The sequence below is a fragment of the Bombus pyrosoma genome, linkage group LG17, assembly GCF_014825855.1.
Source record: "Bombus pyrosoma isolate SC7728 linkage group LG17, ASM1482585v1, whole genome shotgun sequence".
NCBI lineage: Eukaryota > Metazoa > Arthropoda > Insecta > Hymenoptera > Apidae > Bombus > Bombus pyrosoma.
In genome coordinates this window covers 2856015-2870538 of record NC_057786.1, presented here as the reverse complement: position 1 = coordinate 2870538, position 14524 = coordinate 2856015, and the positions used below count along the sequence as shown (strand labels likewise).

General features: G+C 34.1%; 1 protein-coding gene across 2 annotated transcripts in view; it reads left to right on the top strand.

Moving 5' to 3' along the window:
- The window catches only part of LOC122577052 (trafficking kinesin-binding protein milt), a 100677-nt gene that overhangs the window by 11551 nt on the left and 74602 nt on the right, over nt 1–14524 (top strand). For both annotated transcript variants that reach the window (XM_043748133.1, XM_043748132.1), the window contains exon 2: nt 4578–4785. In XM_043748133.1, the coding sequence (XP_043604068.1) occupies nt 4578–4785 (208 nt within the window). The remainder of the gene's footprint in view (nt 1–4577; nt 4786–14524) is intronic.

Below are 14524 nucleotides of genomic sequence, written 5' to 3'. Positions count from 1 at the left end.
ATTAGACGTGTGTAGGTACCAGCTCATCGCAGGTACCGAAAAAGGCGCGAGTACCCGGTATTACAGCAGATAGATGTAACTAGGATGCACGATACCCTATTGACTATTGTATAAAAGATTACAAAAGTGATTTTATAGCTATGTTTCGACAACTGCGCAATAGGACTTATCTCATTAAGTAGTTTACGTTTGAATTGTCAATAACTGGTTAGTCATTAAAATAAAAGGTATCAGCAATTCTCAAGTGGTTTTTACCAAGATCGTCCGAAGAGGTGTGGAGGTCTAACAGTGGGAATTTCTGTCGTGTGTACAGAACAATTGATTTATTATTGTCATATGCCGTTTTGAAATTTCCATGCATGTCAGCGAACAGTTTGTTGCGTAATTACCACTACTTTACCATTTACTGACCACAGAAAGGATCAGCTGGGAGCAAATGATTTTTACTTCGTTCGGTAGTACACATATAGCTTTGGCTATTCGAGAATACAGTTCTTAATGCAGCACAGTGTGGAACATTTTTTCTAGGAAGAAGTAAAGATGAAACTTTCCTGAAAAGGAGTCTTCCTAAAAATGTTGCAGGAAATATTACAAGTGAGAAAGAAAGTGTAGGTCTCATTCTGTTCATCTTGGAACATGCTATATTGCTGATTATGACAGAGATATGGTACAATCCTTGATGCAGCAAACACAAACGAAAAATAATGCTTTTAAAGTGGATGGGAAATATTGTTGAGATTTAACCATTTATTGAGCAGTGTGTAATTCTTTTGGAGACAAAAGTTTTCATGTAATAGACATACGTAGCAGTGACTATGAAAGTGACTTAAGTTAATTGCTTTTCATGCATATTATTGTAACGTAGGTTGTAACATGAAATAAAATAAAAATTCAACTTCTCTTTAAGTTGTAGACTTACACAATTTTCACAATCATCGGCGCGTATGTAAGAAGATTTCCCTCTGCTTACATTTTCATTGTCTGTCAAGTCGAAAATTAGCTTTCGTCACATTCTCTCGTCACATTGTGCCGACGAGAGCTAGTAGTATGTGCAATATCCTGTAAAGATTTTAGAGCGTCCAGGGCCATGTAGATCTTGAGATTTTACCTACGCCAGGTGATAAAAATACGTTTTGGTGGAAGACGCGTTTATCACGTTGAATGTCACGTCAGTTTTACAACGTTTGGCTGTGGCACCACGATAAATTTTTTATTATGCGATACATATAATGTTGAAATATTACTTACAAGAAATATATTACGGTGTATAATCATCATTAATGAATTTATCTCACTGGGGTCACCGGTGACCCCCATCGCGCTGTAGTGCAATTCGCTCGATTCATTTATTTTTTGCGATTATCAATTATCTCATATTGTGTCTTCGCGTTGCTAAATAATTGTTCTATGTTGCTACGTCCCGGGACCTACCATAAACCATAATCCATCCCCGGTCATACTTATTCAGATCCGCAATAATCCTAAAAACCGTCATAAAATTTAGCATTTTTAACTTTACTCTCAAGGCCCTTAATTGCTATCAAACATCTTTCAAGTTGAAACGTTCCTTAGGGAAAAAGCGGGGTTTCTCCATGTTCGACAGCCATTGGTAGGGCGCACACATAATAGATGTATATTTCATGTATAAATAAAACTATTTTTATATGTTTTATACTGCATTAAATTCGACACACCATTGTAGTAACGATGGTAATAATACAAAATTTATAACTATTGACATTTGTTCAAATTATGTATTTCTACTAATCTTGGTGCGTGGATCACCGGTGACCCACGTGGCATTCAACGTGTTAACCGTTTGAGTTCCAGGAAAAAAGTTTGTTATTTTATGAGATACATCTACATTATTATACATGTGTACTATTAGTTTATAAATATCTCAAGTTTTCTTCAATAAAAATTACTGAGAAGATAACAATTCCTTTTTTGTATTTATTAGTAATTTACAATCAATTCTCGCATTGAGAATTTTCAGTAATTTTCTCTGGCGTGGTGCAGTGACATGGCTAAATATTTATAATAAGTTAATATCTATAATAAGTATAAGTATTATAAATAAGTAAATATTACTTAATATAAATATCTAGTTAACTAGTTAAAAGATAATAATGAAATACAAAATATCGTCAATCGTCCGTAGCGTAGTAACAGTTCCGGCTTTAGGGTTTCCTAACAAAATAATACAAAAGATAGAAGTAGGTACAGGGATAAGCAACAAACTCGCTACGGTCAGGGACCCGAAACGGTCATTTACCGTTAGGGGTGTTGAATGTACATAAATGGTTGTACATTCTGATGACACAGTACTTGAAATTTGTCCTCCAAAATTTAATAGTACGTTCTCAAATATATAGGCTACACGGCCGTTGGACCGACGCTGTTATGCGTGGTCTGCGTTGTAGAAATGCACACGATTCCTGTGGTACATTTAGCGTTATAGCTAACACTCGTGTAGTGTTCGATCTAACTCTGTTACAAAGCGATATCTCTGTTACTTTTAACAATGTTAAATATTCATTCTCGGTTCGGTCAAACTGTTACCCCATTTCGAGGTCGACTTTAGATATTCCCATTATGAGTAACGATCCGACCTCAGTCTGATGCTAGTCCGGACACGATTCCTGGAAAGAATATTGATCCGCTCTCGGTTCGATCTCGGATCGATCAAATTACTATACTATGGTTTCGATTATGGGTATTCACACTATGAGTTCAGCGCGATCGATAATACTTTGCGCATTTGCGAATGCCCCGAGGTGTTTTCGTAACGATGACCTTAGGATAGGTTTAGGCATTAAAACAGTCGAAGGGGAAGCAGAATGTTTTGCAAAGAAATATAAAACTCGACTCGAAAGCAAAGCAGATAGCTTAGCCAGAAATCTGTACATATTGAATTTAGCTCGAAGATTGGGGAAAGCACATCCGGAGGATCTGATCACGACACGATAAGTCAGTGCTGCTAGGAACAAACGCAAGCTCAGGTATTGTCCAATGGGACAATATCTACATGCTAATCGATCAAACTTATACAATAATTTACTGAATATTTAAAGAAACTAATTGTAAGTTAATCATAGGGTCAATAAAAAAGGAACACTTCTTATTACTTACTTTTCAGTTCATTTCATCTAAAGATCTATTGGGCTTTAGGAATGTAAGAAAACTGAGAATTAGTTCATGAAAAATGATCAAAAATGATCTTTTATTAAGCAGAATCGCTGTTTGGTCCACTGTGCGCCGTAACAACACTCGAAAAATCACGGGTTGACTGATGGTAAATCAAGAAACACGTTCATACTATCGGTTCAGTTCTGAACCAGTTCGATCTTTCTGAACACAATAATGTAGTTGTGTAGATCAATAAAACTTAGCTGTGTTGAATCGACCACTGGATACAACTTTATAGATTTTCTGACAAATTAGGGTTCTATACCTGGCACTCCTTGTCAATCCATTACTTAGTCGATTGAGCTAGTCGACCTTTGCACAAAGAAATTTAATAAAATTTCTCCTACCTGAAAATCTACCACCTTAAATCCACTGACCATAAAGCATTGTTTCATAAAGGTATATTAGACTCGTTGATGTAGGTAAACGGTAAGTACACTTCCATGCAGTGGTCATTGTAAAACCCTATGATATAAACAGGTCCTGAAACTTCCGTGGTGGGGGTAGTTTGATTTGAGGACAGAAAGTTTCTTGTATTGTCCACCATACACAGGGCGCTGATGTCGAGTAGTCAACAATCTCAACAGAGTAACACGTGGTGGAAATAGTCCAATGAATATTTTATAGTTTTTACAATACTTTATAAATGGGTATACGCTATTTATCTATAAACAATTCTATTTATGATTAAACTTTGCTTTAGGAGACAAAAAATTATAACCTGTCCCCTATTGTTTTGACTACTCTGCAGCAACACCCCTGGTGGAGGACTGCAGAAACACAGGTCGCTACATAATTGTGAGATCCACCACCAGGCAAGTTTCAGGACATGTATATACCTGTATATATTGTGTTGTAAAACAATATGCACGAAACAGTAGGGTTTTCATCAAGCCTGACTTCAACATTGTCAGTCAGTAGCTAAACGTGCGTTGCAGCTTTCAGTGAAACGACAGTTCTAGTGATTCAAGATGAAAGCGTCTTTCTCGTTGCCCAACATTTTATTAATGTTACAAAATGTATGTAGACTTCGTAGTTTGAACACCGGTGTAGGCATATCGTCGCGTTTGAAGCTAAGTCTACACTATCAGACAATTTTCCATAGACGCGTGACGCAACCAATCAGAATCTATTTTCCTGCGGATTTTCCATGAAAGACAGGTTTTAATTGTATCTATGGAAAATTGTCTGATAGTGTGGTCTTAATAAGGCTATGCCTACGTTTCTCTGAAACGACGCTTTCGTAGACGGTGGGTCTTAGTCGACCCGTCTGTCACCGTTCTTAAGGAACTTCAAATTATTCACTGTTTGTTGAATGTTGTCGAAAATAAATGACGTAATTATTTGTTATTTATTTTCTTTCTTCGCATGTGTGGTTGTCCGTGAAGGAAGGTGAGGCGATACCCTTCGTCGCCACAGCGTCCAAGCTGGCCGCCGTGGAGGATGCGGCTCCCAAGGGGCCCGAGGCTTCGATTCGATCGAAAGTCTCGCCTACAGCAAGGGCCGCCCTACAGGCTCTTCGGTCACCAAGGAACAGAATATCGGGTCCTCTTACTCCTCCTCCACCGATAACAAAGGATGTCGAAACCATCACTGGTGAGTGAGCAAAAATTGTAAAGACCAACCTCTACTATTCTCCTCGCAATTCCAACCAATTACATTTTTTCTTAAAATTTTCTTTACACGTCGTATAGTAAGCTAATCCTTCTAACTTCTTTAAAAGACTCAAGTCGTTTGGTCTGTTTGGTTTGTTTCAAAGGATGTATGGACACTTTTGTGACCGACTGTACATACCTATCTTCGCTATCTCCATTTTTTTTTTGTCTTTCTCATAACTTTAATAATTCTTTATCGGAAGATCTTTTATCGATAAACAATGAATCCGCTTAGTGGTGTTTTTATGTTCTTTTATCGACGCTCACATATTAACGATCTTAAGAAACTATTTTTTCGACGATATCTTCTTTTTTTTTACACAATCATTTTCAATAATGCGCTATGATCAATGCGAGTAGCTGTTGCAGTAAGTACATAATGTTGCTTTTTGCTAGAATGAATCATATCTGATCTTTTTCAAGTTTCTTGTTAGTTGAAAACATTGATAAAATTTGGGATGAAACTAAAATTAGATAATCAACTTCTTTTTATTATTATTAAATGAATTGAAATTTGTTACTAATACACACACACGCTTTTTTCAATTCATTTAAACTGCTATGTACCCTGCAAGATGAACCGCCATTTTTCGGGCATTTTCGATAGTAAGCCAGGAACATGTTTGAAACGAAAGGTAGTTTTGTAGTCCGCACATTTGGATATCGAGAATTTCTAAAAAAAATTTTTTCAATGAAAAGTTAAGATCACCTGGACTTTGTTTATGGCATCATATGGTTTGTGTAGTAGTTGACATCAAAACGAATTGAATTACCTGCCATACTATGACCTTGAGATGATCTTGAATTCAGAATAGGACCTATAATTACTAGAGAATTGCGAAATTTATGCAAATTTATATTTTTATGACACACATACATATTGTTTTGCATAGCATGTGATGCATCCTGTGCATCCTTCCATCTCTAAGTCATGATAATTATTGCACATTGGTAAAATCTGGAAGGAATCTGGAAATGTATATAGAAGTTACAAAACATTTACTGCAAGCATACACATATTGATAGTAGAAAGTTAGTATACAGCAGTGGTCTTAAATATACATATAGTTATTGAAGATGATGGCATTAAATATGGTGATACTTATTAACATGAGGAATGCTGTTGTCTATTAATATAGAAATGCATATATGCTTGTAGTAGATATGTTGCGACATCTATGTAATATATATTTTCAGATTCAAAGTTTCAAATTTTAAATATTACAATTTGGGAATAGTGTCCAATTATAGTGTTAATAAAATTTCAAGATGTTTTTGTATAATACACAAAATACATTCGTAAAAATATACTTGTAACAAGTTTTTGCAAGTATTTAAATACTTTTGTGAGCTACTGTACTTACACAGATACTAACGCTCATAAATGCTCGCACGCTATAGTTAATATAGCACATTGGTACATCAATAACACGTGAATGTTAGTAAAATATATAAATTAATGAAAAATTAACGATATGCGAGCAATACTTGCCATTTTTTTCTGAAGTCAACAGATCTACTGGTTTTGAATATTAATCTTAATTGCTTGGATTAATCAGGATATAAGTTTAAAACATACTCTTTTGCCTGATACGTGTTCAGGAAATTATGTAGATAATTTGGAATAATAAATACATAGCTCTGTTATTAATTTAGTAATTATACAGAAAACGGCATACATGACTGATTTCAATGACCTTGAAATATATTGCCCAGGTGGACATTCTGAATAACTACATGCGCATATATATAAGTAATATTAAATTGTAGTAACCCAATTTATTATTTCATAATGAGTGACTCAGTCTTGTGTTTATACCTTTTAATTACATTATTCAACTATATTTTGCAATTGCATTTTAATTACAATTACAAATTGTAGTTATCTTGCATAATTGTATTATTGTATAATTTATGGAGTAATTTAATCGTTAATCTGTACAACTTTGGCTTGAAAACACGTAAACAATTTCTTCGATATTCAATTGTTCAATTAGTAGTAACGTTTAATTGTGCAACAAATTGTTAACAAAAATGAGGCCCCCGTTGTTTCTTAAATTCGATACGGTCATCTTTGTACATATTTTTAATAATATCTGCCACGGCTTGTACTAGCAATTGTGCAATTCCACCAAGCTTTTATCCTTTTCTTCATAATAAATTGCAAGCTGTGTTCTATCAAAACTTCTGCGTCATGCAGTGGCAACGCAATTTGGCATTCTTTCGTTTTCGTGACACGTTAAATTTGATCTAAATCTTGGTGTATAATAAAGACATTGATGTTAATTTTTGCTACCCTTAATTATGCAAAATAATTACACAAAATAAATCTATTTCGCGGATCGAACCATTTTTAAGAATTGCCAAATCGTGGAACGTAGACAAGTGTCCTGATATCAGCGTGACGTGAAGTAAAGGCAATTTTCTGTTAAAGACGTATTTTGCAAATTATTTCATTTTTTATATAAAAAAATCTATCAAAAAAACTATCTGCTTGTACGAAAAAATCACCTATAACGTTTTTATTAATAATCTATTCGTATTTTTTATTAAACAATTCAAATTTGTTGGTATTAATTTCTGGATATTAACATTACTATTCTAATTTGTTAATGTTAAATAATTCCATTTAAAAGTAATATCTGATACTATGATGATATTATGCTCCTTCGAATCTATTAGTATTCAACAATTGTATAATTAAACGTTATTGTATGATTAACTTCTTGTTCACGTCCCAAAATAACAGCCATTTTAAATATTTTTTTGGTAAAATGTCATCGAGTAAAAATCAATTTTTATTTGAACGGAAGCCGGTTATCGACAAATCTCAACAAAACAATTAAATGAACGAAAAATATTAATTTTTAATTTTTCTGATTAGGAATAATTATCATGAATGATGGAATTTCTTTTGGCTACCAGTAAACATTATTGATGAAGAAAATTTGATTTTGATTGTTAGTGACAAATATAAATGGTCTGAATTTTTTTTTAATTACCATCAATCAATGTCTACGATAAAAATTTTGTCTCGTTACATTCGACTATTGTCAGTTGTTATTGATTAATTACAAGTGTTAATAAAAATATTGTACTACAATGTCTTTTATCGTATTCCTTGTTTCGTATATTTTCATACTGTTTTTTTTTTTTTTTTTTTGCTTAATAGAATATGTTTAAGTTTTATATTAAGAAAACGATTAAAGTTTTGCTTAGTAAAATATATGCTTTTTTTACGTTGTCATTGAATATTTACTAATTATCGGTAATGCTAATAACAATTGACGATAGTCGAATGTAACTAGACGAAATTTTTATCGTGGGCATTGCTCGATGGTAACGGAAAATATCGGTTATCGGTAGCCAAAATGCAATTCAGGTTATCGACAATGGTTATCGGTAACTAAAATTAAATTCCCGCGGTCGATAATTATTGCTGGTTATCCAACAAACCCTTATCATTTGTAATGGTTATTCGTATTAAATATTTCTTTAATTAAAGATATTAACTCTTATACTATAACTTTTAAGATTTGTCTTATGACAATTATATTGTCTGATTTTCAACCTACAATAAATGATTCACATTTTTGGAAGAATAAGTGACTGGATATTTAAATCGTTCTCTGCTATACAAAGCAATAAAATACAGAGATAGTGCTGTATGCGAATATTAATGTAACTGTACACGCTTCGAATTCTAATCTGGCAACGCGTTTTTATGATACAAATGTATTCATAGTGCGTGCCAATTCGGATACCAAATAATATGCTACATACAACACACACCACCTACAATAATGTTCTGTTTAATCGGAGATCCTCAAGTATCTGGAAAAACACTAGTGATAGGAAAAATGTTTTGGACAAAACTTATATAACATCGAGGGTCATATATCTTGCAACGACCTTGAAACGTTGTGTAAACGCGACATTAAAATTCGTAAACGGATACCCCATTTTTTGCTACGTATTTTCGTAGCCGGCACTCAGATGTTTTCGAAACATTGCAAGATAAACAATTAAACTCTGGAAACAAATAATCTTTTAAATTCAACATATAAGAAATTCGATACGAGCAATTACATAAAGTAACCGAGTCTGAGAATTGATCGACTACTTCGGACATATTAGAAAATCGTAATTTTGTGTTTCGGCAATACCGTGCCAGTAGCAGTGTTACGAGAAACGTCTTTATGCGCCGCGTGGTGTGCATCGGTAACGTTAATGCCGGCGGCATATCGAATTTTAAAATTCATATCTCGATAACGGGTGACGCAAAAGACACGAGTATCCAGTGTTTTGAAAACGTCTGTAAATCAGGTATAAGAATATGTAACAAAAATGATGATTTTGAATGAAACATTTTACTGTCAATATTTTATTTCAATATTATATTTCAATGTCACCGGTTAAGTGGATAAAGGCACAGTGTGTCCTATCTCGATACCATACAGTTTCTGTTCGGAACATCTTTTCAAATTATTCCGAATATTTGAACGTTCCCGGTTACACAGAACGTACTGTATACAAGGTGTTTCTGGCTTACAGAAACAGTATAACTATAACTTCGTACCAAAAAACGTTTGAGAAATAACTTGCAAAGTGCCATTACGCTCATTTTTTTAACTGAAACTCGCTAATTTTTTATGAAGCATTCGATGCATTTTTTAATTCTCAAGAAATATGAATAGTTCGCAAGATATTTCAATTCTAATTTTCACAAGCATTCTACTTTGCGTTTTTCCTTGTTCCTCATATGCAAAGTTTCATTACAAGATTAAGATTCAAATATCCTTTCACTAACCATTTTGCGATTCAAGTACCTGAATACATTTTTGTAGGAAATGACAAACGTATCAAACGGTGTACAATAAAATATATAGTTCCATCCAAGAAAAAAAAAAAAAAAAGGAACAAGATACGTGACCTTGAAATCTTCGAAACGTCCCTGCTTTCGGAAAAGAAACACGCACTCGCATCACTCGCGATCATTCAATTTTTGCTAACGAAATTTTTCTTCCTCGATTAAAATTAATTTTCAATGAAGAACAAATTAATCTTCTATCGTCCGAACGCTATGGCTTGTCCTATAGTTACCGGAAATGCTACTACGTAATACATCGTAGAATACGTATCGATTCGAATGCTGAATACGAATAAAAATTGGCGGACCAAATTTGCACGATAATTCACGTAAAGCACGCATGGCGTCGTACAGTACACAGACGGATTTCTCATAGAAATTAGTCGTTAGCACCTAATGTTCTGGGTAATGGAAATCCGGTTAGCGACGTGTGTGTCAACCACTTACCTGCGTTCTCAATTACGAACAGTACAGATGCAACTTTACGAATGACGCAATGTTCACAAGTCACAGAATAGGTTAGAATTCGCGAAAGCGAATGTCGCGGGTTCGACAATTAGTATGTCGACAGATTCTTCGCGATCGTTTCCCGCGTAAACACTTTCAGCACTCTAATACAATCACTGAATTCATCCGAGAAGATGAAGTTTCCACGTTCGATGAGAAGTTCTCGGGTGCGATTCATGCATGAAAGAAGTGCTCTAATCTTCTTGAACTCAAAGAAGCAACTATCCCCTCTGTTCTCGAGAACGAGTATTTTATGGTGGTCTGCGAACCTCCATGGCAAACGACATTCACCGCCGGCAAATGATGATTACTTCTCTCGGTCATTATCATCATCATTATCGTTACGATCATCATCATCATTATCATCATCATCACCATCATCATTATCCTCATCATCATCATCATCATCATCATCATCATTGTTGCCGTTGTCATCGTCTACCATTTCTTCGTTATAGTCATCGTTCCATAGAGGCATTTCGACATCAAACTAGCATAAACGAATAATTTCCCTCGTTTAAGGAGAATAAACGAGATTTGCGAAGCTTCCTGTTTCCTATAGAATATTCCTATAGAAAATCGGTGGAGCCATTGCAACCAAGTGAGAACTTGGTCTTCTAAATCAATAAAGTAGGAAAATAATTCGAGTGAAATAACGGCGGGCAATTCGAAATCAATCGATATGAAATTAATTTAGTGCTGTAAATTCACGATTACCTGTTATCGGTAACGATAAACGTTCGCAATATTTGAATGCCATTGATCGATCGATAAAAATGTTTTTGTGATATTTTTATAATATTATCTATATATCTATCATGTGGCGGTCAAAAGAAAGTTTAGAAAATAAGAAGCGTAAAACGACATGGTAATTTTGCGAGGTGAATTTATATGTAACTAACAGACTGTGGATGTTTATGCAATCTCACGTTTTTATCGGGATAATTAAAGAAACGGAAACTAAATGGAAATTTGTTTCGTCTACCGAATATCACAGTAGGTGCTCCGTTCTAAATATTGCATATGTTCTTACGTATTATACGTACTCTCGAGATTTTTAGCATCTTAAATTTCCTAGAAAGACGCGTAAACATCCGCAGTCGACTAACAAGAGCAACAAATAAGTACAGTGTATGTATGCTGCAGAACAGATGATCGTTATCGATATGGCAGGAAATGTTCGGTAACAAAAGTTACTAAAATCTCTAGTGTATCAATTTTAAGCTTTCTTTTATTTGCTATTGTACGTACATTTAACTATATATACATTATATATATATATGTACGTCAAACGAACGGCGAGGAACGATCCCTTGAGAGAAAAAGTAGGAAAGAAATATAGTATAACATTTTTTCGTCTTTCTTTTAGATTTTTCTCTTTTTTTTTCTTTTTTAGCGATCATTTATTTGGTATCAGTTTTTAGCTACATCGATAAGAATGAAATAGGATCTCATTCTACTCTCTTTCTACTCGTTGTTACTAATACGCAACCGGTATACAAATTATATAATACAAGTATATAACAATATATAATAAAATATATAATAAAATATATAATAAAAAAATATAAAGAAATTTCGTATAGCGTGTATTGCGTGTGATATGTAATTGTGTTTGTAATTATACTGATATATAGTGTCCACGTACATGTTGCTGTTTAGCTTTGTTTTTTGTATCAGCCTCATGGAGAAATATGTAATAATATACAGAGTGTCTCCGAAAGCATGATACGAACGATCAGGTGGCGATTCTAAGTGGAAAAATAATAAAAAATAAGTCGAGAAAGGAGAATAACATTTTTTCGTTCGACGCTTCGTTTTCGAGAAAAAATGAGTTTGCAAACGTATCAGGTTACCCGTGTATTTAAAATGGAAGTTTCGAATTACGAGATCTCTGTCTCTCCTCGCATCTATATATTACTAAATATCTTTCTCTATTACTATAAATAGTATAGCTAACGTCTTAGCATGCTTCTTGCTATTGCCGTTATCTTATCTCCGCGATATCGTTTGTTACTTTTGCCATATTCTCTGTTTAATTTGGATGGTTTCATAAATAAGGACAAGATTCGTCATTTTTTAGGATCATTTTATCAACGTGGAAGCAAATGCACGGAGTACGTGCGGAAATAAGTGAAAAATGTGGAATGAAGTTGTTTCGTTTAAGGTTATAAAAATAGAGTATGAACACGTTTAATTAAGAACTGGGCTAGCGCACGTCTACCATCAAGCTTTTGATTTATTTTTCTCTGAAACGAAGCGTCTGCTGCAAAAACTTCATTCTACATTTTCGACTTATTTTTGCTCGTACAACAACTTCCTACCGATTATTTACCCCTGTCCAATCTGCAATTAGCCACGTTCAATTATACTTGATTATACCTAAATTTGCAAACTGGATTTTCTCGAAAATGGAGCTTCGTAGAGAACACATTGTTTCATATCTTCGACTTATTTTTTCATATGGATTTACCTCCTGTCGGTTCGTGCGCCATGACACCTTGTATAACACATACAGCATGTAATATACTGTGCTGTGAATAATTATTTTCTGCGTTATTTCTTCAAAACTAAAAAATAAAAAAAAAAACATCCTGTGTGGATATGAGCTTCGTAGTTAAGAGAAATTGTTTTCGTAAATAGTAAATTAAAGGATATCGGTTACATGGAGAATTATTGCCTTTGATAACCGAGATGGAGAACGAAAAGATAATTTTTCAAATAAACGACGTTGCTATTCGTATAGCCGCGAGTATAAAAAAGTGACTTCGAGATTTCTGAATAGAATTATTCCCATGGCCAGCATCGATTCCTCATCTGAACGTTATCGACAACCTGTGTGGAATTCTAACGAGAGAAATTTACGATCAGGAGAAGTAGCTATAAAAAATATTGTTGAACTTAAAAAATGAATAAAATCCGCGTGGACGGGAAATTTATTCAAAACGAAACATTATATAAGTTAGTGGATATAGCGTACCGAACAGATTAATAAAAGCAATAAAAAATAAAGGAATAAAATAAAAAAAAAATATCGAACGAGGACGTAAGAAAATTTACATTGAGTTTATATGTCTTTCACGATCGAAAACATAATTTTCAGAGAAAATTTCATTTTTGCCGGACTTGAAAAGAAGAAAGTTCTTCTTTCTTGTATCCTTCGTTTTTGTTTTTTATTATAATATAAAATTACATAAACTTGTTTTGTCAAAATAGTTTCGTCAACGTTTGTTTTAATATTACGAACGATAGGATTGAGTTTATAATTATTCAGGGCATTGTATGCCTACATTAAACTGTTTCTCCAGTTGTTTCCGCTTTTGCGTAGTTTCTGCAATTGCTGTTTAACCTACTGTTATTGTTACTCAGTCAATGTGCAATATGTCCTTTATTTGTATTGTGTGTATGTAGTTCATGCGTGTGGCATTGTCTTGTATATTTACGTGGAAAGGGAATATTGTGCTGAGAAATTCTTCTTTATCTTCAATTTTACACTTTTTTTCTTCTTCTCTACCTGTTTGTGTATGCTGCTTATATATGTTATAAGGTGCCTTAATCCTGTCAGCTAAATAATTAATAAAGCTAAACATTTTGTTCTTCTTAGTTATTTTACTTTGTTACTTGTACAACACATATTATACAATTTATTGTAAATTGCTAATTATTGTATAATGCTGAACATTTTGTTTTTAGTTATTTTACTTTGTTACTTGTATAATATATACTATACAAAGCAATAATGTATAATATAATATGTATTATATATATGTCGGAGATGAAAGAACACCGGAGCCTTCCTTTGGAACTTGGGGAGAATCCCGTAATATTGTAATCCGGATTTTACCATAGCCATAATTAAATAATTGTCATTCAATCCGATTGTGTTTATTCGAAATTTGTAACAATGAGCTTGGGCCCGAGGCGACAATCAGTCGCCAACGTAGCCGCGGTCAAGGGATAAACGTTTACCTAAACAAAGGCATAGAGTAACCGTATAGCTCTCCTTGAAAAAATATAGCAGCGGCACGCGATAGTAAACACTCCAACGGATTCTGTCCCGTGGCTTGCTACACAAAGACCGCATCCTTTGAACAAGATGATTAGCAGATGTCGATGCATCTCCACAGTACATATTCAGCTAGCCTAAGGACCCGCTATAAATCTTAGAATTTATTTAGCCGAGGTTCGTCAAACTGACAAACAGTCTTAGTCTTCGCAGCCTCTAAATTTGTCACCTACTGCGGAGAGATATGAGAAATCTTCTTTTCTCACGTACGACGCTTTCGCTAGCAACTCTCTCCCT